The sequence below is a fragment of the Garra rufa genome, chromosome 20 (genome assembly GCF_049309525.1).
Source record: "Garra rufa chromosome 20, GarRuf1.0, whole genome shotgun sequence".
Taxonomy (NCBI): Eukaryota; Metazoa; Chordata; class Actinopteri; order Cypriniformes; family Cyprinidae; genus Garra; species Garra rufa.
Window position 1 is genome coordinate 14699154 of NC_133380.1, and position 26764 is coordinate 14725917.

Consider the following 26764-nt stretch of genomic DNA (forward strand, 5'->3'; position numbering starts at 1 on the left):
CTGGGGCGTGAAATTAGTCAGTGCAGTGTCTCCTAATGTTTAAAACCCAATTTCACATTCATTGTCCCTAAAATGACAATGATTCATGGCTAATTGAGCTTTATGTGAAAAAGTAACACTCAAACATGTCTGTTTTACAGAGATGAACACTCTGGTAAGACAAAAAAACAAAAAAAAAACAATGAAAAGTAATAAAAGATCAGTCAAAAATAGTTTACCTTTTAATTTGATATTGTATTTCATCAACAGTGCACTGCCATATGGAGTAAAAAACAAAGTACTGGATGAAGTTGCCACTGGGTCATGCAGGAAAAATCCTCATTTTATTTTTTCCCTCGTTCTTTGTACTGTAACTACATAGTAGTTGGTTTTCTAGGTATATGTGGTGTTAAGACGGAGAACAAATATACTCCACGTTATGATGCAACACACATCTTTACTACATCGCTCAGTGTGACAGTTCTGACACAGGATATGACTGATGCCGGGAGCTCTGGGCTCTTTTCAAACGACACATACTGAATTCAGAAACAGACGATACAGCAATGAACACGCTATATATTACTTGCTATTGTAGACAATTAAGAAAAATATGGATTATGGATGCATTTTATCATTGCAAATGTTATTATTCTTCAAAATCCTGCAATCGATTCATGTAAAATCAGTTTTGTTTGTAGCACTAGGTCATGAGTTCCCTCAGGAATTTCAAATGAGTTAGCAGTTTAACAATTTAAAATATAATTTTAAATAAGAAGCCTAATTTAACTGATTCTCCTTATATCCACCTTTTCCTAAATAACCGATGAGCGCCGCCACAATGGATTCTAACTTCCGTTTGAATGCTCTTGTGTTTTGGTCTTCACAGAAATCCAGATCGACTGAATTAAACTGAAAGTTTATCAATATAACTAAATATAGAAATGTGTGCAACAGTTTTGCTGTTGTTAGCTGACAGTAACAGCAACAAGCTTACGAAATTCCTGTAAAGTTGCAAAGTATGCATCATGTCACCTTCCCGCTCATTAAACTATGACAGATGAGTTACTGCAAATAAGAGAGTTATTTTGACACTGTAAAGTGACAAAACTATGGCTCCATTTGCTTTTTAGGGGTTTAAACATGTAGCACTGAAACCTTATTGTAATTGTTAGAATGGCTAAGGATCAGCAATCTGAATCTCAAAATAAAACTGATCATGCAGACCAAACCGTAAGTCGTAGAGACTTGAAACTTGGAGGGATGGTAGCATTACAACACTGAAAACATCACCAAGGCTCATCCCAATCAGCCTGACAGGGGCGCTACAGTGATCAAAAGTACGAAATCACTCATAACTCCAAAACCGCCAGTCGCAGACTCAAGTGTCGCCGGAATCCTTGGCTCACACCAGGACAAAATGGATTTGATCAAGATACAGGTGAAAATTTCAGGTATTTTGGATATTTTAAAAAACCTTTGCCGACTAGTCCTAGGATTCTCGTCCGATCGGAATCAATAATTATAAAAAAAAAAGTTGAACTTTCGACTTACCATCGCAAAGTGACCAAAACGTTTGAAAGTGGCTCGGCCACTTTTAGCAAAACTCCTAAACGGAATGCAATATCTTCGTCAAACTCAAAACACTTATGTAAGATCTCAATCTGAGGTCACAGGACAAAAATCGCAGAGCTTGGCCACTTGGTGGCGCTATGATAGGGGAAAAAACACAAAAATAACTAATCTTATGCAACTATCAACATGAAAATCGCTTGTCGTCTTGGTTCAAAGTTCCACAAGTGTCTATAAGGACATTTGTGTATGTATAAACATGGCCGCCATTGCCCGATGACGTTTGACCACCTTTTAGACAAGGTTAACGGAGACTGATTGGAATGAAATTTGGTGGGCCTGTTTGACTAATGGCCCCAAAGGTCTGTGAGACATTTGAAAGAAATCGGCCACTAGGGGGGGCCATGTCGCATTTTTCAAGGGCGCAAATCATTGTACATTGCAAGTTTTTTCGCACATACATGTGATATTCATATCATATAATATTATAGAACTCCTCATTACAGACAACTTTGGCTCTAGAACCACTGCTGCCAATCAAATCATTTGTTAAGTGGTTGAGAAAATGTAAAAAAAAAACACTTCTGCGAACATGTCCTAGGTTTTACGCTGGGGAAAAAAAAACACTGTAGTACAATTCTCTGGACTCTCAAGGTTAATAATTATCAAAAAAGTTTTGATATTTACCCTTTAGAAAGTCGTTTAGAAAAGGGGCCTGTCCAAATTTACCAAAAATCCTATAAAGCCTAAAGGAAAACTCAAAACTTCACAAACCTGGTGAGCACATGCTACAGGTGATTCTAAACAAGCATGCAAAGTTTTAAGAAGATCTGCTATAACAGTCGTAAAGATTAAAAAACATACTTTTCCATGGTACATTTTTTTTTTTTTTTTTTAAATCATTGATTTACTGTAGGTGGTTACAGATTTGCTAAATAATGTCTTTTTCATGTGCTTAAATGCCTTAATGCGCTTGAACCCCGGTAATCGCTGCTTGCAGCTATATTTATAACCGTTTTCATATATATCGGTATATTATCGGCTTAGAAAATACATTTATTTGACTAGAAGCACCAGAGACCGGAAATGTAAAGCATCGTTCCAGTCAGGCGAGACTTCAGCATTCAGGAAAAAGGTGGATAGCATCTTGTTACCAACACAATTTTCTTTCACATTTAAGGTTTGTCTGTTTATAATGTATGTAGGATAAACATGTTGTCTATTCATATAGTTTACTCTCATTCTTATTACTCTCTCTTATTTTATTCATTAGGCAAAACATGCGAAAACCCATTTGAAATTCCAATTGGAAACCATGCCGAGGTCTGCATACAAATTGACATGACTAAATTGCTTTATTGTCATGGCATAGTAAGCATCTATAACATTTGTTTATCATTTGAATTTTTAACGATAATACCTCATTTCACTTGCAAATACATAGATATTTATGTATGATTTTTTTTTTTCTGATTGGTTGAACAGCTATAAATATTAGAGCATATATATATGAAAAAACATGAAATCATTCAATATGACAATATTATAGCTGCAGGTTTGATTTCTGCTGATGATACCATGCTACAGTCTAGCTTTGAAAGATTGTGCATATGGGTCAACCGTGTCCTGACACCAGAACATTTACATTACATTAATATGCATTCGTGCTTCTTACATCCAACACAATATGATGGCTGAGGTTGTGTGAGCAGAATAGAATTCTTTTAAAATAAGATGGTCTTCGAATCACAATGATTTCTTTTCCCATCCCCAACATTTTTGAAGGCTAGCACGCTGTCTGCTTCATTTCACAGATCCAATTAATTATTCATGCACTGCAAAAATGAAGTTGTGATACCTGTCTGGGAAAAAGAACTGTATATTCTTGAAATAGTACATTTCAAGAATGTGATTCTTGAAACTATAAAAAAGACATTTTCCTAATTCTACAGACTGATGAAGCCCTTTCAAATAAGGACTGAAAAAACAAACAATCAAATGTCTTTTTCTGACATTCGAAACGTTTCCCCCACATGGTCTACTAACAAAATAATCTGCTTGGAATTGATGGAATTGACACTATGAACAGAAACGTATGCCATTTAGTTATACACTGTATTATTATTAGTCGACACTAGACAGCAATCTGAAGACACGTGAATATCCAGTGGGCTTAAAACATATTTGGACACTTAAGTGACACTTAAAAATGCGTGAACATCATTAGCAATTGAAGAATGCAGAATCTTTTCTCAGTACAAATTGTTTTTACCATATGGTCTCAAGGCAATTTTTCCTGTGTATATATTTAATTTAGTTTAAATTTGTTGACAATATCAAGGCATATTTAATTTTTTGGTAACACTTTACAATAAGGTTCATTAGTTAAACATTAGTTAATGTATTAACTAACATGAACTAACCATGAGCAATACATTAGTTACTGTTTTTACTAATCTTCATTAACGTTAGTTAACGGAAATACAGTTGTTCATTGTTTGTTCATGTTAGTTCACACTGCATTAACTAATGTTAACAAGATTTTAATAATGTATTAGTAAATGTTGAAATTAACATTAACAAAGATTAATAAATGCTGTATAAGTGCAGTTCATTATTAGTTCATGTTAACTAATGTGGTTAACTAATGTTAACTAATGAACCTTATTGTAAAGTGTTACCAATTTTTTTTTTATTGAAACCAAACAGACATCTTTTTGTGACATGTTGTGCTTTGCTTGGTTCAGTACGTTGTTACATATTTCAATAACAATATATAAGTCTGACTTAAATGCCCAAATACTTTTTGGTCCTACTGTACGCCTTTTCAAATATACTTTTAAGACATGAATATACAATGACATTTGTAGTATGTACTTATCTCCATCTCATAGATATCGCCTTTAGTCACATTAAGGATATTATATATCGTTATATGTGAATAGTACCGTTATTACGCTAAATAAATGTAATCTTGCTAAGATCACAGACTTTCTTTAAAGAAAAATAAATCTATATTTTAAAACACATTAACCTCAGTCCCTCAGTCAAAGCGTTCTTTGGCAGATCTGGGTTGAACCAGTGTACCTGGTGGTTTGAGGGCCAGCGTAACTTAGGTAGGACCATTTTAAAGTGCGGTATTTGACAAGACTATTCACATTAAGCTCTATTCTAAATCTCTTCCCATTCTTTGAAGGAAAATGGCTTCCATCACATAAACTTGGCTGTATAAAGTTGCAACATTTGACTTCTGGTTCACCTTGTACTGTATATAGTGATTCCTTTTCAACGATTATCATTGCTTCTCTAAGCCATTGCTGTCTACCTGTGCTAATTTGGCACAATCAACATGTAGCACAGTTGTATAACAGTTGCTAACTTTATATTAACTCTACGGACACAAGTATTCAACAACACTGAAAACTCTACTGCAGGACAAGATCTCCTTTAACAAGTACTGTAAATCCCTGGAAGTTTGCATACTAAGGCTTGCTTTCAGACCAAACATCCTTTGATTTCGAGGGTACTGTGTCCGTACTGGTCACTTTGTTAGCGCTGACACTATCAATCAGCTTATTTCTGCTCAGGTTCTACCTGGTGTCTGTTCAGTCACGCTGTTTGTTTGAACTCTGTCAGGAGCTGGCAGCTCTGAATCATATTGAAGGTTGTTCAGCTCTAACCTCCCTCCTCATTCTTCACTCTCCTCCTCGTCTCCTTTAGCGCCCTTGCTCCAGCGCTGAAAACAGTGGACGGTGGACGCCAGGAAGAAGCTGGCCATGATGGCGGCCACTGAGACGGAGATGCCCGAGAAAATGATGATGAGGAAATCGGTGAGGGTGAGGGTGATCTGGCACTCCCGAAAACTGTCCTGGGAGAGCTGGCTGAGAGGCACACGGCGTCCGTCGGTGGGCAAAGAGCACTCCATACCCTCTATACCTGTATAAGCAGCACAAAAACAGTAGTTTTTAGTTAGATCAACTAGTTTTTAGTTAGACATTTGGATTAAAGGTGCCATAGAATGCATTGATACAATATTTTAAATTGTTCTCTGATATCTACATAGAAGGTATATGGCTTAGGTAAGGGCAAGAATTCTCCAGAAAGGGTTCATAAGTCCATTTGCAACCCTAGGATTCATTCCTAGAATGAAATGGTCTGTTATTACCTTATTTGGAAGGTTCATGAATAATAATGATGAGCTCTGCTCTGATTGGCTGTTTCACAGAGCCGCTCATTTAGCTCTCAGAGCAGTAAGGAAACACATGGAGATGGAATGCATGATAACTTTGTACTTTTACTTTTGAGATTTGTAATGTTCTGTGTAACGTTATACTACAGCGGCAGTACTTAGCACATTTGACAAGTTTAGATGCTGTCAGCGGTGATCAGGATCTGCTAATCATTCGCCATGGTCCGCACAGTCACCTCTCCTTACTCTGTTTATGTGGTAAGTGAAATTTTATGTACTGCAATGTAACAGGCTAGCGCTAGCAAGAAGAAAACCGTGTCTCTTTAGTGGCTTGCCTCATTTTATTAGAATGTCTTATTTGTTTTCCGTGCCTTTCTGAGTATAGACACCAACCCATCCCTGCACTTAACATCTCCTGCACAACCTGGAACATAACTTTTATTTCCGTGATCTGCCATTTTCGCTATTGTCCTAGCTTTGTTTTTTCACAATAGCCTACATGCAGAACTTCTGATAATTCGGTTATGCAAATGTTGGGGGCGTGACTATTAATGATCCCGAGACCCTCTTTTTCAGTGGTCTTTTGCAAACACCAGATTTATATAAGAAGGAGGAAACAATGGTGTTTGAGACTCCATGTATACAGAACTGTTATTATTCAACTATGCCAAGGTAAATACAGTTTTACATTCTAACGCACCTTTAAGATCATAACTACATGTGATTTTGTTTAGACAGATTTAAGTCTAAAATCCCTTGGTGTCTTCTTACTGTACTTTTCACTGCATTGGCTTTTGGAAAATAGTAAGCATTAGAGTGTGAGTTTGGAAAAAGGGCACCCTGAGCTTCAAAAGGTGGTCCTTCTGAACCATAAAATTATAAAAGGGACACCACTGTTTCCTGGGTTGTGCATTGTGATTGCCATTTAAATTTTTATTCAAGTTTTACTGCAATTCACATTTCAGTGTAAGAGTTAATTAAACTGAAATTAAAATAAATGTATACTAATTTTTAATTTGAAAAGCACAACAAAGCTTAACAGTCTAGTTGAAAGCCTTGAAATTTGCAGGTGTAGATACACTGTATTTAAAATGTTACAAACAATCCGGAAAAAAAGCATCACAGTTTTCACAAAAATATTAAGCATAATGCATTTTGTGTGTTTTATATGCTAAAATAGAAAACAGTTATTTATTTATTTTTTTTATTACAATTGACCCTTCGCAAACAGCTTGATTGACAGGCAATCTGACCAATCATAATGCAGAATCCATCACTTTGTCCAACACACAAACCAGACAGGAGAGTAGATTAACATTGGTGGACTTGAAAAATTAAATAATTTGTGTATGATGTCTTTCTGCGGTGTAAATAAAATACGTTCTGATGTTCATTCATGTTTATTTTGTGCTTTAAGTAAATAAGAAAAGATGATCAGTTCACGTGTCGATTTATCGAATAAGGCAATACACTGATCTGTCATGACACATTAAAGAGTCACAAAATGGTATTTAATATTTGAATTCACACTTACTGAACTGTAATGGAGCCAATTCTTAAAACTTATTTCAACAACAACACTAATATATATATATATATATATACCTCAGCGCTTCGTGACCTGATTTCATTGAGCTAAATACACAACAGACAGAATAACGTAATGACCTTAATGGCTTTATTAGTTTACATCCAAGGACTGGACAAACATATTGTATGGCCACTCAGATCAGATTCATCTGACACAAATGGAATCCATGGACTCGTTTCAAGAACTTTTTAAATATTACAGATGGAAACGAAATGGCAGGGCCTAAAATAGCTCTCATGTTTATTTATGCCGCTATTTGACCAGGACAGGAGTCAGATTGTCAGCACTCACTCATTTAAAACAACACACAAACACACACACATACACACTCTCAGTATGGCCCCGCTGATTCACTGCTGCGTGTTAATGAGACTGAATCAAGGGCATATAAGACTTGGGCACGTCGACTGCACATAATCACGAAATCCACTGAGAGGAATATCCGACAACAGCTTTCAGCTGCACAGAGAAATATAATCAACTCGCATTATATAAATGTAAATTATATATTTGTGTATGCGAGTAGATGTTAATAAGAGTGTGATTAGAGTTTACACGGAGGGAATCTAACAGAGAAAAAAACGCATCTTCATCTAAATGAGCGGAAAATAAAAAGAAATAAGGAAGAAGAGTAAACGAGTTCTGAAGATGATATCAAGGCAGGCTTGTTTTCTTCTATGGCTGATTGCTTAGACGCAAGAAATAAAACAGCGGGAGCATGTCATGAGATCCAAAGATGATAAAACAAGCAATGGGCTTTTCACTCTCTCGCAGTCAGAACGTGCGGTCTCACAGAAGAATGGGAGTGATGACATGTTCGCTCTCATTGCTTTTAACAGCCAGGTCATCTGATGCACTGGAGCGTGAGGCTCTGTGTGGGAGATGTAACTATATCCAGAGCTAACTCACAGTTTGTGTGGGATATCTGCACAACGGCAGAAGACGACAGAGGTGTGAATCTAGCTTCTCTCATTTTCACTTGCTCTGTACTGTAAAACACTGCAAGCATTTTACATGGTTTGACTAACCTTTTACAGTAAATTACTATGTTTAGAATTTTACTATGAAATCAGTGCACACAAGGTCATATTCACTCATTCGAGAACATATACCATTAGCATTTCATTTTTTTCACTACAAATATCAGCAGAACTGTTTTGCATCTCTGAGCAACACAAAACAGTGTTTCATTGCTGAATTAATCAGCTGTTGGAACAAATCAGTTGAATGAATGATTCAATGACTCACTCATGCAGAATTTTTAGGTTTATCTTTAAAGTATTTTTGCCCTTTTTTTCTAAATCATTTCAAATATCAGTACTTAACATTTTTTTTATTAAACATTATTTATACATTTGTTAACTGTGTGTCTGTGTAAATGCATCTAAAGCCACTTCAGAAGCAGATTCTGTGCCACCTCTGCATTGCAAACATTAATTTTGTTGATACTGATTTAATTTGATTAATAACAGCCCTATAGTCTCTGACTACTAGGATTGATTGATTAAATGTAAGAATTTGACACAAAAGATTATGCATATATTTAATTAGGTTAGGAAAAAATAGCTTTACAAAAAGGTAAAAATCTATTTGAACTGATTCTTCTGCAAACTAATCACTGCACAGAATATGGAGGATATCAAACGCTTTGGGAGTCAGCTAAAGCCCTAAACCTGTCAAAGTACCAGCACAATAACACACTCAGCAAAAATATTGTCTAATTATCGTTAATGACAAAATTCCAGACAATATCGAGATATCATTTTTTGACGTTATTGCACACCCCTACTTTATACATTACTTTAAAGTTGAATTAATCAACTGCTAGGGCTTCTCTCATATATGGGATCCCACACTAACGAAAAATACAAAACAAAAAAACAATGGTGGTGAAACAATTTTCATTCAGAGTAGTACATTTTGAGGGGGTGCTGAAAACTTTTTAAATTTGAGGATCAGAGTAAATGCAACTTATTTTAAATGTACCTTCTGGGGAACATGTATCTTCTGTAGCTTCTGAAGGGTAGTACTAAATAAAAAAATATGATATTTAGGCAAAATAAGAAAAATGTACACATCTTCATTCCGTTCAAAAGTTTACACCCCTGGCTCTTAATGCATTGTTTTTCCTTATGAAGTATCAGAGAGCGTTTAAACCTTCTGTACTAGTTGCATACGAGTCCCTCAGTTGTCCTCAGTGTGAAAAGATGGATCTCAAAATCATACAGTCATTGTTGGAAAGGGTTCAAATACACAAAAATGCTGAAAAACCAAAGAATCTGTGGGACCTGAAGGATTTTTCTGAAGAACAGCGGGCAGTTTATCTGTTTAGGAGAGCTGTGGATCATTCAGGTAACAACACAGTATTAAGAATCAAGTGTATGTAAACTTTTGAACAGGGTTATTTTTATAAATTCGACTATCATTTTCTCTTGTGGTCTTTATATAAATGTCTTGTATGTAAAATATCTTATTAAGGTCAGTACTAAATAAAAAATAACATGCCTTTTGTATGATAAGTAATATTTTGCAGATTCTACAGTATGATAAGTAGTAGCCAGTAATATGTTGTCACATTCACAGTCAGATGTTTTACAGTATGCATTAAACTGACGAGTAATTTCATTATATGAATTTGATGTAACAATTAAAGCCTATGAAGACGTTCTAATTATAGGTTGTCACAGTCATGGCCTCAGCAATAGTCCTGACACCAGCCAGCCTTGTGCTTTTATTATACACTAAACTCATGTTAGTTCCTAGCAACTTAGTCCAGAGGACATGTTCACAAATTACCAGCGGAAAAAGGAAGCATGTTGGCTGGTAATCACAGACAGTTGTAAACTGATACACTCTGCAGACCTTGAGGTTGTCAGGATGTTATTCACAGAATGATATTAGTCTGTAATCTGCTCTCGTGGCATTAGTCACCAGCCATGGCAGCCATGACTATTCCTGACCTGTCTCTTTCACAATCATGATGCCTAATGTGTCTTCTGTCCTTTACAATAGAGCACCATTGTCACAGGTCATGAGATGAACAACTTTTGCAGAGCTGTTGACAGATTAACATTAAAATGTTAATATTTCCACTAAATTGGAGTGCATTTTTGTGTAAAATGACTAGCTTCCAAGACAAACACATTTAGCTGCTTACATTTCCTGCAGGTATCAGGCAAAAAATGCTGATATGATTAACTCACAGGTGGAAGTACCGAGGGAAGCCAAGCTTGGAGCAGGTGGGTGGATGTTTCTGGAGCCAAATGTAATGGAAAACCTCAAACACTGGAGTGCTGCGTAGTAGATGTTTAGCTTATTAAAATGTAATACACAAAATATATATACAGTTGAAGTCAAAAGTTTACACACACACCTTACAAAATCTGCTAAATGTTAATTATTTACCAAAACAAGAGGGATTATACAAAATGCATGTTAATTTTTATATAGTACTGACCTGAATAAGATATTTCACATAAAAGACCATATAGTCCAAAAGAAAAAATAATAGTTGAATTTATAAAAATGACCCCCGAATTAATTAAAGGTCCCACAGATTCTCTGTTTTTTCAGCATTTTTGTGTATTTGAACCCTTTCCAACAATGACTGTATGATTTTGAGATCCATCTTTTCACACTGAGGACAACTGAGGGACTCATATCCAACTATTAAAGAAGGTTCAAATGCTTGCTGATGCTTTAGAAGGAAACACACTGCATTAAGAGCCGGGGGTGAAAACTTTTGAACACAATGGAAATGTGTACATTTTTTCTTATTTTGCCTAAATATATAAAAAAAATTGTACCCTGAACTTTAAATTCCAAAAGTTTTCACCCCTGGGCTTGTACTGCATCATTTTTCCTTCTGGAGCATCAGCGAATGTTTGAACCTTCTGTAACAGTTGCATAAACAGTCTCTCAGTTGTTCTCAGTGTGAAAAGATGGATCTCAAAATCATACAGTCATTGTTGGAAAGGGTTCAATTACACAAAAATGCTAATAACATTAATAAATGTTAATTTCCAACTTATTTTAGGTTAATTTTAAGCAAAACATAAAGTGATTCTTAAGCAATGGTTGAGCTAAATAAAACTACCCTGAAGGCTGAAGAAACATTTTTGGGTGAACTATTCCTTTAATAGGAATACAGAAAAGGAGGAAGAGGATGTGATGCAAGCCGGACTCAATTTCTCAAAGTCTCAATTTCTTCAACACACCTCCGACTTTAAATAGTTTTACTTTGTAATGTCCCCGGGGACCTCACAGCATTTACATAAGAATATCTCTTCCATTTCTAAATGCGAGTCTATGTATCGGCGTATTTATTTTCACGTCAGATTCAAGCGCAAGTCTGAAATGTGAGTTTGGAGAGTCCATATGTGTCTTAGTGTCAGAATAACTCACTGGAGGTTGAAGGAGATACATGGCCTGTATTTATATTCACATAGCTTCATCACACACTCATCGTTCTGCTAACTTCAGAGTCAGACAGTGGCCTCTGGCACTTTAACAGGCGATTCTCTCTGATCATGTGACCTCCAACTTGTCTCTTCAGGTTGATTAATGTTGCTTAAGACACATATACCTGCTCAAGATGTAATTTTTTCTTCTATTTTCGATCTTAGGAAATGGAGAGCACAGGCTGTGTTCAGACAGAGAGAAATTAATCAATACTCAGTGTGGCAGGAAATATTCTTGACCCCAGCGCTTCGTGACCTGGTTACGGTTTGTAAATGATTTATTTTCGTCACAGGTTACTGTACTGGAACGGGTGGCCTGGGCAGCCTGCTATATGGCAGCTAGCTACTTTTCGTAAATTTCAATCATATTTATGTGTCCTCGGGGGCACTCCATGTGACACAGTTCAAGGAGATTTTAAACACACTTTGAGATTTATATATTGTGTTGACGGAGGACAAAAACCAGGCAAAAGCCTGTCCTGAAGATCCTGTGTAAATTTTTCAATGTTTGTTTTCCGAATACAAAGTTAAATTTCAAGTTTATTTAAAGGAACTGCTCTACTAAGGATGTGCTGATTGATACTGAGGTGTCAGTATGTTCCCCTACCATAAAAAAGTAAGCTGAAAAGTGGAGCAGCTAATATTATTCACAGCTCTTAAAGGGGAGTGTTTGAATTTTATAACATTTAAAGGGGAAGAATGAGTCAGAGCATTTTAAAGGCAAAGCGTTTGCAGTGAGAAATACAACATGCTGGTTTATACAGGTTTATATGTTTTATAATAACAGTACTTTATTACATCTTTGGTAAATTGCAAAATGTTTAATATACTTTTCTTAAAATAAATGTCTGCTTAGCTTGTTGACTGTCACAAACCTGGCAAAAATGTGCATTGAAAAAGTTTTAGCTTTAATGTTATTAAAAGAGATTATGTTTACCAAGTCTGCATTTATTTGATTGAAAATACAGAAAAAGTGTCACATGATTTTAATCTGCTGATTTGCTGCTCAAGAAACATTTATCATTATCAATATTGAAAAGAATATTTTTGTGGAAACCATGATTTCATTACATTTTTGTAACATTATAAATGTCTTTTATGGAAACCCATTTCAGCCACTGAATAAAAAAAAAAAAAAGGTAATTGCGACTTTTAATCTTACAATTCTGACTTTTCTTTTCGCAATTATGAGTTTACATCTCACAATTCTGACTTTCTTTGCAGAATTGTGAGATATAAACTCACAATTGTGTGTTTTAAAGTCAGAACTGCATGATATAAACTTGCAATTCTGAGAAATAAACAATTGTGAGTTTCCTCAAAATGGGACTTTTGGGAAAAAATTGGCTCTTGCAAATGCGAGTTTATTTCTCACAATTCTGATTATATATCATGCAATTCTGAAAAAAGGTGTAACTTTATATCTCGGAATTCTGACTTTATAATTTGCAACTGCGAGTTTATATCACACAATTCTGAGGAAAAAAGTCAGAACTGTGACTATATCTTGTGATTCTGATTTTATAACTTGCAACTGTGAGTTTACATCACATTTCGGAGAAAAAAGTCAGAATTGCAAGTTTATATCACGCAATGCTGAGGAAAATTGTGACTTCAGAATTGTGACTTCATATCTTGCAATTCTTACTTTATGAGTCACAACTGTGAGTTTATATCACACAATTCTGTCTTTGTAACTCGCAATTGCGAGTTTATATTACATTTCTGAGAAAAAAGTCAGAATTACGAGTTTATATCACACAATTTTGACTTTAAAACTCACAATTGCAAATTTATATCTTATTTATATTTTATTCTGAGAAAAGTCAGAATTGCGAGTTAAAAAGTCGCAATAACATTTTTACAGTTAGTTACTGTCACTTTTGATTAATTTAATGCATGAATGAAATCACACACACACACACACACACACACACACACACACACACACACACAGACAAATATATATATAAAAATAAATAAATACGATGGAGGGTAAATGTTTAATATTTTTAAATATTTAAAAAATATTGAGAATACTATTCAAATAAATGTGTTTCATAAAATCACAAAAAAATTGTAATAATATTATGAAACTTGCAAAATGGAATGTTTCTTTGTTCATCCTGCCACAGATCAGTGGCTTGTTAGAGGAACTATAAACCATGCAAATTTATATACATATTGTATATTTAGGCTGAAGGACATTTGTTTCAAAATTCTGCATCTCACATTTTATTTGAGGTACACGTTAACACTGCAAACCGTGGAATAAAATAGACTAGGTCTTTTCACACGCTGGGCTGTGAAAGCAGAGCTGTGAACACTCAAACCGGTCAGATTCCCGAATAGCGCTAAGAGGCCCAGAGGAAAACGATCACACTCGCTCGCTTTTAATGAGAAGATCTGAGACAAGCTGTGCCTAGACGGTGTCAGGCTCTCTCTCTCTTGTGAGTGTCAAAAGATAGTCTTCTGTCTAACATGCGTTTGGAATAGCTGAGATTAATCACACAGATTTTCTCTGACCTTTCAACCTAAATAAGTTTTTGCTACAGGGAGTAAGCCTGATTCTGTCAGTTTTAACATTTAATATGACCCTGTTATACACCTGTGCGGTGTTGCTTCAAATTTGATAATGCACCACTTTCAATTGTCAGTACAGAAGGCCTTTATGAGCCACAGAGAAGATCACACTGTAATAATTTACTAGTTGCTTATGGTATGTATATCCATACTGGAATTTACTAATTCATTGTCATTGTCACTTTTTCCCTATCTAGTGAACTACGCAGCTTTCTGTGTATTAGGAATAGTGATGAGTTCACGATCTGAAGCGGCTCAGGTGTTGTCGGCACTTGATGGATTACATTCAAAATTAGCGTCTGGTAAGAGGAATGAATGCTCCTGTGTAACACACTCTCTTGCCAGTGATTGATTTACCTGGTCGACGTGAGCCTGATATTGGAGTCTGGCATCGTCCCCATCTCTAACTCCATTCAGGCCATTGACTGCAGACGCATGAATACCCGGTGTGCATTTCAGCGTATTGACAACCTTGCCTGACCTCAGCTTAACTCTAGCTTTGCTCTCTACCTTGTAATACATCACACAGGTACTCAAGGGCTCTCTTTGAGGTTATGAGTATGAGCCGTTTGATTGAGCTCTGAAAATGCTGCTGTTTTGCATGCATTTGCATTTAAACACAAAATCAGTATAAAAGATGGAGCTCACAGGAAGGTCAAGGGGAGGTAGCAAATTAGCAAGCCAGAGAGACTCATATTATAGTAAAGAAGCTTTCGGTCCTGTGTCAGCAAGAGCTGGGTGTGACTCATTCTAATCAGGAGGGGTTTCCCTCATACGGGGGATTTGATGACGCCACAGACACACGGGATTGCTCTCAGCGGTGTGCTTAGACATACTGTGGATGCCATTTGCAGACCATACGGTGGATTATTTTAAGCATGCAAAAAATACAAGCCAGCAGCCACACAGCAGACTACAGTTTATTACAACCATAGTGGGGGAAGAACATACCACATACATCTGAAAACACACTATGCGCTGAGGATTTATTTGATCTCTATTACATAATGAGGACATATGCAGTTTAGTCAGGACATATAGACAGATAGCATAGTATAGTATATTACGGAAGCCTGTTTGATGCGACATATCACATCAGAATTCTGGCTTTTTTTTCTTGCAACTGCTAGTTTACTTCTTGCAATTCTGAGAAATAAAGTCACAATTGTGTGATATAAACTCACTATTCTGAGAAAGTCAGAATTGTGACAAATAAACTCGCAATTCTGAGAAATAAACTCAGAACAGCTTATACAGAACAGTTTATAACTCGCAATTGCGAGTTATAGTCAGAATTGCGAGACTCCAATTGTGAGAAAAAAATTGTGAGAAGTCACAATTCTAAGAAATGGTCTCAATTTTGAGAAGTGAAGTCAGAACTGTGAGATAAACTCACAATTCAGATTGCAAGTTTGTATCTCAAAATTGTGATTTTCTTTCGGAATTTTGTGATATAAACATTTTTTCTTGCGTTTCTCGTTTTTATATCTCACAAAAAAAAGTTAGAAGTGCGAGAAAAAGTCAGAATTGTAAGTTACAAACTCGCATTTGCGAGAAAAAAATCTGAATTGTTTTTATCTCATAATTTTAACTTTATTTCTCACAATTTTGAGTTTATTTTATACAATTCTGAGAAAAAAAGTCATGAGTCACTTCTGAGAAAGTCAAACTAAACTCACAATTCTTTTTTTTTCAGAATTGCGAGTTTATATGTAACTTTTTTTTCTAGGAATTGCATGAAACTTAACATTTTTTCTCGCAAAAAAGTCAAACAATTTATAGTCTCGAACTTGTGACTCTTTTCTCAGAATTTGGTGATATGAACTTGCAACTGTGAATTATGGTCAGAATTGTGAGACTCGCAATTGTGAGAAAAAAATTGTGAATCGCAATTCTGAGAAAGTCACAATTTTGAGAGGTGAAGTCAGAACTGTGAGATAAACTCACAATTAAATTTTTTCTCAGAACTGCTAGTTTATATCTAAAATTGTGATTTTTTTCTGAATTTCGAGATATAAACTGACTTCATTTTTCAGATTTGCTAGTTTATATCTTGCAATTCCGACTTCATAACTCACAATGACTGTTTTTCAGAATTGTGAGTTTGTCTTACATTTCTTACTTCATAACACAATTGCAAGTTTATATCTCACAATTCTGAAAAAAGGTTAGAAATTCAAGAAAGTCTTTTATCTCGTTATTTTAACTTTAATTCCCACAATTGTCAGTTTATTTCATGCAATTCTGAGAAAAAAAATCAGAATTGTGATAAGTCACTATTCTGAGAAAAAGTCAAACTGAGATATAAACTCACAATTCTTTTTTATTTCAGAATTGTGAGTTTATCATGAAATTAACTTTTTTTCTAATAATTGCGTGAAACAACATTTTTCTCGCAATTCTAACTTTATAACATGCAATTGCAGGTTTATATCTCACAATTCTGTGAGATATAAATGAGATATAAATGTTTGTCTCACAATTCTGACTTCATAACGCAATTCTGAGTTTATATCTCACAATTCCAGGAAAAACGAAGAATTGAAAGATATAAACTTGCAATTGTGAGAAAAAAGTCAGAATTGCAAGATACAAAAACTTGCAATTGTGAGAAGTCGCAATTCTGAGAAATAAAGTCTCAAATAAAACTCACAATTCAGAATTTTTCTCAGAATTGTGAGTTTATGTCACAATAAAATAAAGTCATTTCTGAGTTTATATCTCAAAATTGTGACTTTGTGAAAAAGTGATATTATATCTCGCAATTCAAATTTTTATTTATTTTTTTTTTTTTTTTATTCAGTGGTGGAAACAGGTTTCCGTAGTATATAGACTAGACCTGATAGAAAGCTGATGAAAATTGAAGTCATATAAGTCTTTTATGCAAAAGGTTTTTAATACAACATTAGGTGTGAACCAATAAGCCTTGGGTCATGGGTTCAGTTCCCAGGGAACATATTAATAAAATGTTTACATTGACTAAACTGTACATTGCTTTTTTCAAAGCGGCCAAAAAATATTTAGGTTTATTGGCATGTTCGTCTCAAACGGAGGTCAGTTTATAAGGTTTCGGTTAACACGTTTTGGGTGGAAAGAGCTGGTTGTAAATCAGTTAAAACAAGTCCCTTTAGGCTTCTGTTACGCTGGTCAGGGCAGTCTGAGGTCACAAGTGATTTTAATTATAGATGTGCTTTGTTCTGTCTTAACCATGAGCAGTGATGACAGCGGTGGATCATGTTTACACTTGTTTCCCTCGTAAAAGATTCATGGCAGAGGCTGCTGGTAGACTGAGAAAGTCCACTGTGCACATCCTCCCCTGAGGACACTTAGTGAGCAAAGAGTCAAGTTATTTTCTTAAAATCATTCTAATGTTTAACAATATTTTCACAGGGAATTTGCAGGGCGAAACTAAACAGGGAATTCAAGTTCTCACAACCAATAAAAGCAAACACAGATTCCTGAGATGGTGGAAATCGTGACAAAAAAAAAAAAAAAAAACTCAGAATTGCGAGTTTAGAAAAAGTTGCAATTCTGAAAAAATAAAGGTAGAAGTGCAGAATATAAACTTGAAATTCTATTTTTTTTTGTTTCTCAGAATTGCTTAATACTAACTTGAAATTGTGAAACTTTCAATTAAGAAAGAATTGCATTTCTAAAAAGTCAGAAGTGCGATACAAACTCCTACATTCCTGACTTTTCTCAGAATTGAGATATAAACTCAAAATTACGCGTTACAGTCAGAATGAAATGCAAAAATATTTTTTTTTTAAATTCTCAGAATTGCTTGATATAAACTTGAAATTGTACAAAGAAAAACTCTCAGAATTGTAAAAGATAGTCGCAATTCTAACATGATATAAACTCAAAATTGCAAATTACAGTACAAAGAATTGTGACTCACAATTCTGAGAAAAAAGTTGCAATTGTAAAAAATAAAGTCTGAAGTTCGAGTTCAAAAGTCAGAAATAAATGATATAAACTTAAAATTGCAAGTTACAGTATAAAGTCAGAATTGTACGATATAAACTTAAAAATTCAGGATTGCTTAAAATAAACTTGAATTTGCGAGAAAAAACTCAGAATTGCAAGACTGAAACAATTCTGAGAAATAAGGTGCAATTGTGAAAAATAAAGTCAGAATTGCAAGTTTATTTTCTAACTTTTTACCCCACAATTTCACTTCACTGATCATTAGAGGTATTGCTTGATTATTCAAATTGATTTTTATTAAAAAGCCACTTTATTCTGATACGTAAAGAAAAAGAGAAAAATCAAAGAGAGTGGATAACATCTGCTCGCTTTTGATCGGATTCACAGAATATTTAATTTCACCATATATTTTTTTATCCATCTGATAAAAGACACCCTTTTACTATCTCTTTGCCTTCATCCACCAGACATAGTTCAAAGGTCACACAGTAAAGAGCCCATCCATCCATTATATCATTACATCGGCCATTATCCAGTGCAACCCACTCTGCCAGGCTGCCTAGTCTGTGCTCAGGGCGTATGATCACATGGGCACATGGGAAATCAAAATGTGTGAAAGAGAGCACCAGCACAAACAAGCACAGAGCAAGTCTGCACTGGCTACGCACCAGCCACGATAAGCGTAAAATAAACGACTTCAATAGCAGAGCCACCCATCCATCAATCTATAAATCTATCCATCTATCATCTAGTATATGATACTTACATATTTTTAATATATAACATACAGATATTTGAAAAATATGTAATTTTGGTGATGTAACAAATGTTACAACTGCTATAGTGATGAATACAACCATTAGCTCAAGCGATTTGGTCTTTGGTGATATAAACCAGGCTTGGCAGATGATTGACTGTAATGGGCTCTCATTTATTCTGATTGTTGATGCTCACAGAGGATTATCTAGACACCGCCATTCTCCAAAATGAGTCTCCATCTGTCAAACATAGTGAACTCACGTACTTATAAATCGAACACGCATACAAATCACACATGCTATTGAACCTAAGTGTGTACTTAACACTTCATCGGAACGTATTGGTTTGCATGCGGTAGATAACTGAATCTGAAACATGAATGTGCGATAGCAGAGAGGCTGAGAATAAAACGGCAATTCTTCACAGATTCAGCAATGTTTTAATGTATACGTTTATTGGGGTAAGACAAAGTCCAAAGCCCATTACCAAAAGCATTTTGGACCTTTGAAGCATTATAATGTCTATATTCAGCAGCTCTAGGAGATTTGATTGGCCAGCATTAGTCTTATGTTGATGCGGAAGTATTTGTTAAATAGAGTCTTTGTTTTTGTTTTCTTTGTGCACAAAACGTATTCTTGTAGCCTCATAAAATTAGGGTTGAACCGCAGATGTTACATGGATTATTTTAATGATGTCCTTACCAGTGCATTACGTTTTCAGTACTGTTTCCCCCGTTACAACGCCGTTACAGTTACTGACAATAAAAATGCTAAGTTACTTTAATTTTTGCGTTGAGCTTTTCAGAGGTACATTCTGACTTTTTCCTCTCAGCGCGTTTTCTTCCTGAAACGGAAAGTAGCCGAGATGAACTTGATGAATATTCACATTTGTTTACAAATGTCGTTACAAATGGCATTCAACTACGTGTTTGCGCGTCTCACTTGGATGTTTAAAATTTGAAAAGGGGAGCCACTTGTGTGTGCGATCAGAGATGAGTTTAGACGGGAAAAACTGGAACTTGTGTTGGTATCATACGGATTACTTTTTAGAGAATATTTGTTTTCGACACACCTTACTTCCTTTAAAAAGAAGACATTTCAAGCTTTCTATGCATATATTTCTCATGTCTGTGATGCACATATTCACTGAGATTCAGGTTGTTTTATTCATGTGTCTGTAAAGAGAGGTGACAGTGACCAAGATGGCAGAGAGCGCATCCTGTTAAAGGAACACTCCACTTTTTTAGCATAGCTTAGCATAGATCATTGAATCCTATTAGACCAATAGCATCGAGATTCAATATTTGTTGTATAACTTGACTCTTCTGCAGTTATATCGTGTACTAAGGCCGGCAGACAATATAAAGCTGCGATTTTCTAGGACGATAAGATTAGGAACTACACTCTCATTCCGGCGTAATAGTCAAGGAAGTTTGTTGCTGTAACATGGCCGAAGCAGGCGCAGTAATATCACACAGCACATGTGGAAATGCTAACCTAGCTGGGAACTAATTTCAGGCACTGCATGATATTACTGCATCTGCTGCGTCCATATTACGGCAGCAAACTTCCTTGACTATTACGCCGGAATGGGAGTGTAGTAACTAATCTTATCGGCCTAGAAAATTGCAGCTTTACATTTTTCGGTATTAGTACACGATATAACTACAGAAGAGTCAAGTTTTAAATAGGACAAATACCAAAACTCGTTGGTCATTTTTGAATGCGATGCTATTGGTCTAATAGGATTCAATGATCTATGCTAAGCTATGCTAAAAGTGATATCGCCAGAACAGGAGAACAGCTGAATGGATTTCAAAACGGTAAAACTCAACTTATTAACTCGGGGGGAGTTGGAGAATGAGCCTATTTCCAAAAAAAGTGGAGTGTTCCTTTAACAGGATGCGCTCTCTGCCATCTTGGTCACTGTCACCTCTCTTTACAGACACATGAATAAAACAACCTGAATGTGAATGAGATCGAAGACTGAAAATGTGCAGTCTTCGATCTCAGAGGGTTTAACAGTGTTGCCGTGGGATGTTTTTCATGTCCACGGGTTGAAGTGACCCCAATAACGTAATATTTAGCCCCTGGAAACTGTCTCTCACATTGTCCCACAGCAACATTAAAATAGTGTAGATTCGTGTACAATGTTTTATTCAATTAATATATTTAATATCGGGGATATCAAAGTTATCTGACATGTTTAAACATAAAAAACCCCCACAAAAGTTACTTTCCCTGGTAATTAGTTACTTTTATAATTATGTAACTCAGTTACTATTTGTAAGAAGTAACTAATAACTATAACTAATTATGCTTTTTTAAAGTAACATGCCCAACACTGGTCCTTACTACAGTACCTTTCTGGGCCTTGAATATGTTAGTTTTTGTTGCTGTCTACGCAGGGTCAGAAAGCTCTCGGATTTCATCAAACATATCTTAATTTGTGTTCCAATGATGAACCAAGGTCTTACAGGTTTGAAACGAATTTGGTAACTAATAGTGATTAATTCATATAATGACCTAGAAATGACCGTAATCCAAACCAGATGACTTAAGAAAAATGCAAGAGAATAACTTAACTTTGAGTTATTTTAGTGAGATCAGATCGAACGTAAATTGCAGGATGTAACATAGCCTAGAGGAACGGTGTGAGGATAATCTACAGTAATATTTTCTGCTTCTAATCCAACAGTTTCTTTCCCTTATCATTTTTCTCATGCAGCTACAAATAGAAGAACTGATAGTTCCCGCTGCTGGGAAATCCATCTTCTCATTAAGGGGATAATCCACAGTGAGCTCTGATGCTGCAGATGTGCATTCACAAACTGCGTCTCTGACCAACACAAAGCATCTCGGGTGAGATGAGCAGTTCAACTTTAGAGTTCAAGAGGGTAATAAACCATTCCTCTGATATGAGGAGAGCAGCTAATGTCTATGTGATTTAAAACTCTATTTTCCTGAACCTTGAGGCAGAATATACAGTTTCTCTGGAAGCTCCTCTCTCTCTCTCTGGAGAATTGCTATCACATATCTTCGACTGGTAGAAACTGCTGTATTCAAATCAATAATTGCAGCAGTAGTTGATTAGATCAAAACACATCAGTCACTCAATCTGATTAAATTAGTCTGATACTCTCATTCATCATATCAACGTAAGTAAAGTCTATCTCTAGATAGATAAATAGCCTGTTAGGACTTGCTGTCCATGCACAGCCCAGTCATCTGTTTATGTCCGCTCCAAAGGTCATTCTAGGCTGTTTGTAGTTATAACCAGCTGCTCTCTGACTTCCTCAAGTCATAAGAGCCCAGTGATGCAGAAACAAGTGGAAAACATGAGGTGAGATATGCGCTCCTAACTCAATTTCAGAGTGCATCTACCACGGGCCTGTTGGCGGGTACGCCGGAGGCTTGGCTCTGCTTTTGGCTTTCCGTCTGCTGCTGACGCTGATGCTGATGTGAGCTTGGCTCCCTACTCTCGTACAATTCATTATGACCCTCTAATGACTACTTTGAAAGCCCATGATAAATTTATTCGTCAGAGCCACTGAGGGATCTCATATTTTACTCAGTGCACAAACTTCTTTTCAATGACCAAATCAAAATGTGCATTAGCATGGCAAATGCGAATGCAATGAAAACGGCCCAGTGATATGGTAATCAAAATGATTTTCTGCTCACTGTGGTTGAATCATCAGAAAGTTTTATTAAAGACTATACTTTTCACGAGACTCATGAGGGCTGTCTTTTACTAGCCGTCGTGTGGTTATTCCCCACAAGCAGCTCTTAACTTCTCCTTGCACTCAAGTAAGGTCATGTTCATATGTAAACAAACAACGCTAGCAGCTCCACTAAATGACACATAATGGAGCTCTGGGGCTGCATGGTGTTTGCCCATTAGATATAATGTTTGTGCAGAGTTATCCTTTTTCCATTTTATCCACAGGGAAATGATGACTAGGATTGTATATACAATTTCAAGTTGTAAATCTCCATGTCCTCTTGCGAAATAATCTAGCATGTTGATAGATGGAGGGAGATAAGATCATTTTATTCACTGTTTGATTTATGAGTTTATGCCGGTACATTATTAAAATATTTGAACAGAATGCAACACAACTTCAGTGGAAAGCTGTTTGTGATCTATTTCTGTATTTTATTTCAGCTACTTCATTTGTAAGAAATACATAGAGTGCCACTAATATTCTTTACTCTTCAACTTTTAAAAATATAAAGTATCCACAGAAAGTAAAAATGCTTTTTTTAAATATTTGCTATGTCGATGAATGCCAAATAAAGAGTCCAGTGGAAATTCCCCAGCTCCCATCTCCATCATCATCTATTTTACAGACTAACGCTGATATTTATTCGCCATACAATGAACTGAATTTCTGTAGAAACTGTTTTTTACTATTGTTACCGTTCCCCTGAGAATGATGCCCTTTCATTTTCTCTCTGTCTCACAAATTATGTTTTTATGACCATGTCTGAGATTTTATGTGAACATCTATCCTAGAACAAGCAGCTTTTTATACTGAACTACCCTTACAAAGAAGTACTGTGACTATACTATGGTACAGTGAGGATATTATTATATTACTATGATATACATTATGTACTGAATATTCATGTATCAAGGTGTTGTTATGGTACAATTATTATGGTGAAAAAGACATGGCATTACCATAGTACTCATCAGTACACAGTACTTAGATCATCAAAGAATTAAATACCAAAAATGAAAATGCTGTCATCATTACTCACATTCATAAAAGAAGATATTTTGAAGAATGTTTAACTGTTCTTGTGAAAGTCAGTGGGCTCTAAAACAAAATTGGACCCCATTAAATGGGTAAAAATTACTGACACATTTTAAAATTCTCATTATTTTACATTCCATAGAGGAAAGAAAGTCATACAGGTTTGGAAAGATGTGAAGATATTCTGAAGAATGTTTAACTGTTCTTGTCCGTTATGTGAAAGTCAGTGGGCTCTAAAACAAGACTGGCAAAAAATACTGAGATGTTCTTTAAAATTCTCATTATTTTATGTTCCATTAAAGAAAGTAAGTCAAACACGTTTGGAAAGATGTAAAGTTGAGTAAATAATGACATAATTTGTATTCTGGAGCACACTATCCCTTTAACCTCTGTGAACTCTACCACAAACTAATCACAGATCAACATGAACAGGTTCTTTCCATCACTGTGACCCCAATGAACAACATCGCAGTAAGAAAGTTCCCATATAAATAGCATGTCCATAACCGGCTGATTTATCACACACAAGTACACTGGCCTGGCGGGAATAAGCAGGTGTTCGGCATGCATAGCATGAATAACAATCATAAACCACATTCCCATACGGAATGCAAAACGTGAGCCCTGTCGAGGATAAGGGCATCACTGCATACTTAGAGGGGTCGCGCAATGTTTCTGCGCTGTCCTCATTTATCTGTCATTACTCTGGAAATCCCTTGTAGTCATTGTGGGGGTGGGAGAGTGAGCTAAATTTAGATCAGAGGAAGAGGTCCCTTGTTTAATCTGGAGTAATATAAATAGCAAAGAATCTCATGTTTATGCAACAGTGAGATGAGCTACAATAGTTAAAGACTTACCATTGGGAAGCTTGTGACTGTTTTCCACCAGCCAGGTGAACAGGTTGGCAAAGTTGCAGTTGCACACCCAAGGGTTGCCCTCTAAACGTAATACCCTGAGGGAGGGCAGCTGGCTCAGGGCGCCCACCTGTAGCCCGGACAGGGCATTGCGTTCTAGTTCTAGTTCACGCAAGGAGGTAAGACCCATGAAAGCATCTTCGTTGACCATGCTCAAATACGGGTTGTTGCCCAAGCGCAACTTAATTAAGCTCCTCGACTCCCCAAAAGTTCCTTTGGGGATCTCAGTCAGGTTGTTGCAGCCGAGGTCCAGGAAAACCAGCCTGGAGGAAGTGCTAAGGGTGCCCGGCTCGATGTGCGAGAGTGAGTTGTTGCGGAGATCCAGGTAGACCAGGTCGCTGTAGAGCACGAGGAAATCCGAAGGAATCCGCGGGATCCAGTTGTCCGCCAAGAGCAGCCTCCGCACGTCCAAGGGGATCTCGTCCGGAAGACGGGTAAGTCCACGCCCGCTACAGTCCACAGTGTGAGGGTCTGGGCAAAGGCAGGTTGCTGGACAGTTTTCCCCTAGATTGAACAAAGTGAAGAAGAGCAAGGCAAGGACAGGCTGGAGCCGGTAGACACATGGCAACATGGTCAAGAAAGAGCGGGAGAAGAGAGGGAATAGGGTCAGGGGTAAAGGGATGAGGGTCAGAGGGCAGGAGATTAGGAAAGGGGAGGGGAAGGGGAGATCGATAAGAGAAATAGAGGAATCAGTGCCAGCGCAGGAGCATCCTGCCGCCCGGGGCAAGAAATCTTAAGGCTTGCACATGGAGTGGCTCGAGCAAGACGTGGACGCTGTTTTCCGAGAGATCATGTAGCAAGCAGTCCTGGAGTGACGAGCAGACTACTGGCTTTGAAGGCACGAGGGGAGGAGATATAGCGAGCTGTGGGAGGGAGTGCGAAAGCATGAGAGACTGAGGGAAAGGGGTGGAGAAATCAGCAGACAGAGGTAAACAGAGACCAGAGAGGCAGAATGAGTGGAAAATCAGAGGCACGGACAGATTGGCAGCGTGGAAGAGGAGGGGGGCTCTTCCAGCCGCTCTCTCGCAATTAACCCGCGCTTGATCGAAGCCTGGCGTTCGGACACAAAAGGATTCAGCATAGAGAGGCTCGGTCATGGTGAGCAAAGAGTGAAATTGTTGCATCCCTCCATTGAGCGCAGGAATGATTGCTCGACCGGCGGCTGTGAACATGACCCTTGGCACTTCGGAGCCGTTGTAACTGAGCTGTCATGGTCCTAATGAGGAGAATTCCCACAGAGAATTAGGTGCGAGGCAGCGGTGTCCTCTTCCCCGCTCTCTTTTTTCCTCTTCTTATCTCCCTTTCGTCTGGCTCCCGCGTGCTGTGCGATGCCTAGGCACGACTGTGTCTGATGAGAGGTTGTACAGCGCGGTTTTGCAGCTCTGTTGCTATGGTGAGGACATCCAAATATCCACAATGAAGTTGTCTGCATGCAGATTAGAGACCGGCGTGGGGAACGGGGGAAGTCTATCAGCATGCTGGCTCATGGACTCCACTGCTTTTGTTCTGTGTTGTCTTTGCCGTTTAATATGGTAGGATGAGGGGACCATGCACTCAATCACGTGATGTCATTTCCTAGAGATAAATGGTCGCACAATTGCAACAGATTTCACATGCATTGATGTTCTTGTGCTTCCACATTATTAAAATCTATTCTCTATGTCAGATTCTAGTATTCTCTCATCTTGACCTTCATAAATCCATTTCAAACCAATCCCAGAGTTTTTCAAAAATGAGACACAAAGAACCAACCCTGTTTTATTACATTTCACTAAGCAGAAGTCAGTGCCACAGTTAATTAGGGAAGTTTCTGGAAGCAAAGGGCACGTCTTCATTCATTTAGCTATTGTCGGGCAGTTCACTCAATCATTGCTGCTCAGTAAAGGACAGCAGGGAGGAGCTAGACAGTGTGAGACTCTCACACGACTCTTTTAGCATCTCCAGACAGGTAAACGGAATTAGGAAAGCAGACTTTGGTCACGACACAAAGAAAACCAGGAAATGACATGAATTGTACAGGTGAAA

The 26764-nt window shown here is 36.9% G+C and overlaps 1 protein-coding gene across 1 annotated transcript; it reads right to left on the bottom strand.

Annotated features, from left to right (window-relative positions):
* Positions 1-208: 208 nt before the first annotated feature.
* LOC141294099 (leucine-rich repeat-containing protein 38) lies at positions 209-26385 on the bottom strand. Its single transcript, XM_073826183.1, has 2 exons — positions 24683-26385; positions 209-5487 (listed from the first exon to the last, which is right to left on the bottom strand). The coding sequence occupies exons 1-2, from the start codon at positions 25308-25310 to the stop codon at positions 5240-5242; spliced, it is 876 nt and encodes a 291-aa protein (XP_073682284.1). The 5' UTR covers positions 25311-26385; the 3' UTR covers positions 209-5239.
* Between the last annotated feature and the right edge of the window lie 379 nt (positions 26386-26764).

Bases quoted from the DNA above. Each gene is read 5' to 3' on its own strand.
- LOC141294099 (XM_073826183.1), bottom strand. From the start codon at position 25,310: ATGTTGCCATGTGTCTACCGGCTCCAGCCTGTCCTTGCCTTGCTCTTC. The intron at 5,488-24,682 runs GTAAGTCTTTAA...CTGCTTATACAG, and splicing joins CAGTCACAAGCTTCCCAATG to GTATAGAGGGTATGGAGTGC.